General features: G+C 45.1%; 1 protein-coding gene across 1 annotated transcript in view; it reads right to left on the bottom strand.

Moving 5' to 3' along the window:
* Positions 1–294, bottom strand: part of COPG2 (COPI coat complex subunit gamma 2) — a 46,014-nt gene extending 45,720 nt beyond the window's left edge. Inside the window, exon 1 of the mRNA XM_044679925.1 lies at positions 251–294. Within this exon, the coding sequence (XP_044535860.1) occupies positions 251–287 (37 nt within the window). The 5' untranslated portion in view covers positions 288–294. The remainder of the gene's footprint in view (positions 1–250) is intronic.
* Positions 295–3,062: the final 2,768 nt, after the last annotated feature.

Raw genomic sequence — 3,062 nt, 5'->3', positions numbered from 1 at the left:
GGGGGAGCGCAGCTCGTGCCCGGGAAGGGAGGGTCTTGAGCTGGGGGAGGGGCCACAAGGAGGCTCGGGCTAGTGGAGGAGGAGGGACTCCAGCTCCGAGCAAGTTTCGGCCCCGCCCGGTCCTCCCACTTTCCCTCCGTTCCGCCCTCGGGGGGAGGAAGACACGCCACCCCTTCCTTCCGACCCCGCAGTACGAGAATAGGGTTAGGAGAGCGGGGGTCGGAGACGTTCCCCAGGCCCCTGCGTGTACCAGACTCTTCGTCCTTCTTGTCGAATTTTTTAATCATCTCCCGCGACAACCGATCTCTAGGCCAACCGGAACAGACCGAACCGCCACCGCCGAAAGGAACAAGCTCCACCGGAAGCCCAGCCCCTAGTCCTCAAGTTGGCTGGGCAATTCACCCGTCACTCTTGCCGAAACCCCGCCCCCTTCCCCTGCTGCGCCTTAAAGTTATCCCCGCCCCCTTTTGCCTCGTAGTTACGCCTTCTCATGTGTGCTAACACTCCCTCCTCCATACACACATATGTACTCAACACGCTCGTACTCACATATGTGTGTATATATATATCGCAAAAAAAGGGGGTCAAGCTCCCTAATCCAGAACCGGAGGCCTATCCCGGCAGAATTCCTGTGTGACAGACACACAATTTCCTTTGTAGGTCTCCCCGGCGTCGGGCTGGTTCTCGGAGTCATCAGGAGGGCCAGAGTCCAGCAGGCCACACTTCAGGACCGTGGCATGGTAGCGGGAGCGCTCCTTCGGGGGGGGGGGGGGGCAAGTGTAGCTCAAGGAGCAGTAGAGGACATATTTATGAACCATTGTGGGGCCCTCCCGAAGCGGAAGGGCTTTTTTCCTGTCAATGGCAGGGTCAAGGTGGGCTTCACTTCCAGGAGTGAAGAGAGGGTCAGCGGCTCCCAGGAGAGGGAGATCTTCCTTTGTCTCTCCTTGCCCCCTCCTGCGGCAACCAAGCAGAGAAAGCCGTTAGAAGGTGCTTCTCCGGGGTGGATAAACCCTAAAGAAAAAGACTCAACCCAACTGGAGATCTCTGCACCTCCTGGAAACCAGGCTATCTTAAGCCAATCAACCAGCATTCATTAACCCTGTCTTCCTACTCAAATCCCACCTCCTACTGGAAGCCTTCCCCAATCTCTCTTAATTCTGAGTCTTTTTTGTTGTTGTTGTTCATTATTTACTATTTATCCAGTATATAGTGTATTTGTTGCATATTACTTTCTCTTGTTAGGTTGTAAGCTCCTTGAGGGCAGGGACTGTCTTTTGCCTTTTTGTATCCCTAGTACTACTTAGCACAAAGCTTGACACATAGTAGGTACTTAATATTTATTGAATTGACAATTTATTTCTTACAATGTGCCAAGTACTACATTGGAGGGATTCCCAAATAATGAGGCTCACTTTTCCCATCTATTTATTCCAGAATTAGTCATTGTCCGTGTGCATTAAGGCCATTTTTATCCACTTTCTATGTACAATCTACTACTCTGCCCTTAGTTTAAAAAAAAAATAATACTGGCAGTCTATTATGTGACAGGAACTCTGCGTTTGTGTAGCCCCTGCCTCCAGCACTGAGAGTTTAATAAAAAAAAAAAAAAAAAGGCAAAAAGCAGTCCCTGATCTCTAGTAGCTCTGTCTAATACAGGCGATGACCTACAACTAAATACATAAATGATATACAGACCAGATAAATTGTTGGGTAGTCTCAGAGGGAAAACACTAAGATAAAGGAGGGCAGAAGATGGGACTTTAACTGAAACTTGAAGTCAGCAATTTGAAGGCAGAGCTAAGGAGAGTGTTCTAGAAATGGGGGATAGCCAAGCATTGGACCCTCTTGGAATACCCTTCTTGCCTTTTTCTTTCTATACCTCTCCACTCAGAACCATAGAATCTTACAAATAAGAAAGGATTTACTTCCATGGCCATCTAGTCCTACTCCTACCTGAAAAAGAATCCTATGAATAACATGCTCAAAAACTGGCTAGACTTCAAAGATTTATGGTGAGGGGAAAGCTCCCATTCCATTTTTGGACAGTTTTTGATTGTAGGGAAATTTTTCCTTACATCACACCTAAATCTGATTTCTATAACTTCAACCCAAGTTCAGCTTCTGGAGGCCAAACAGAACTAGATGAATCTCTAGTTCTATATGACAGACACTGATTGTTGTGACTAAAGTCACTGTTCTTTAGTTAACAAAGAAGAAAATCTCCAAGATGTATTTAGTTTGCCATTGGAATCTGAAGGCACATTGATAATGACTGTCTTATTATTGAAAAGATAGGTGGGAAGAAGTGAGCCTCATGATTTGGGAATATAGAGTGACTCCTTCCCTCTAATATAGTGCCTGGTACATAGTAAGAAATTAATTTTCAATTCAATAAACATTAAATACCTACTATGTGCCAAGCTTTTGTGCTAGTTTGGAAAAGACCTTATAATACATGGAGTCCAACCTTTTCATTTTATAGATTTGGAAACTAAGACACAGAAAAATTAATTCACTTGGCCAGGGTCATACAACTAGTAAATGTCTGAGCTGGGATTTAAACCAAAGACTCCAAATCCAACAACCTATTAACATGTTACAAGGGCTCTCAGAAGCCATCTAGTCCAACTCCCTCATTTTACAAATGAGGAAACTGAGATTCACTGATTTGTTCAAAACCATATAACTAGGCTTTGAACTAGATCCTCCTCAGCTGTTTTGATCCCCAGGGAATATGAAACAAGGAAAAGGCAGGTTCACTTTGGACATTCACTAAACTCTACCAGTTCTCTGAATGAGTTACTAGTGTTTATTCACATCCCAACCCAGGAAGCAATGGTAATAAGAGAGGGGAAGTTTACCATTTTCCTTTCTTACCTGCCCTAAAATCTGGAGCAAAGGAAAGTTCAGGGTACATTTTCTGTTGTTTCCTTAGGATGTGGGCCCTTGAAAATTCGGGTTCAGCCTTGAAATCAGTTTGGGTGGCAAACCTTAGAGAAAATTCAGTTAGTGAAGCTAGATCCAAGGTTCATGACAGAGGGGATTTGCCCATATTAAGTTAG

Source organism: Gracilinanus agilis, chromosome 5 (assembly GCF_016433145.1).
Source record: "Gracilinanus agilis isolate LMUSP501 chromosome 5, AgileGrace, whole genome shotgun sequence".
Classification (NCBI taxonomy): Eukaryota; Metazoa; Chordata; class Mammalia; order Didelphimorphia; family Didelphidae; genus Gracilinanus; species Gracilinanus agilis.
Note: the sequence above shows the minus strand (reverse complement) of the source record. Positions and strands in the feature narration are given on the sequence as shown.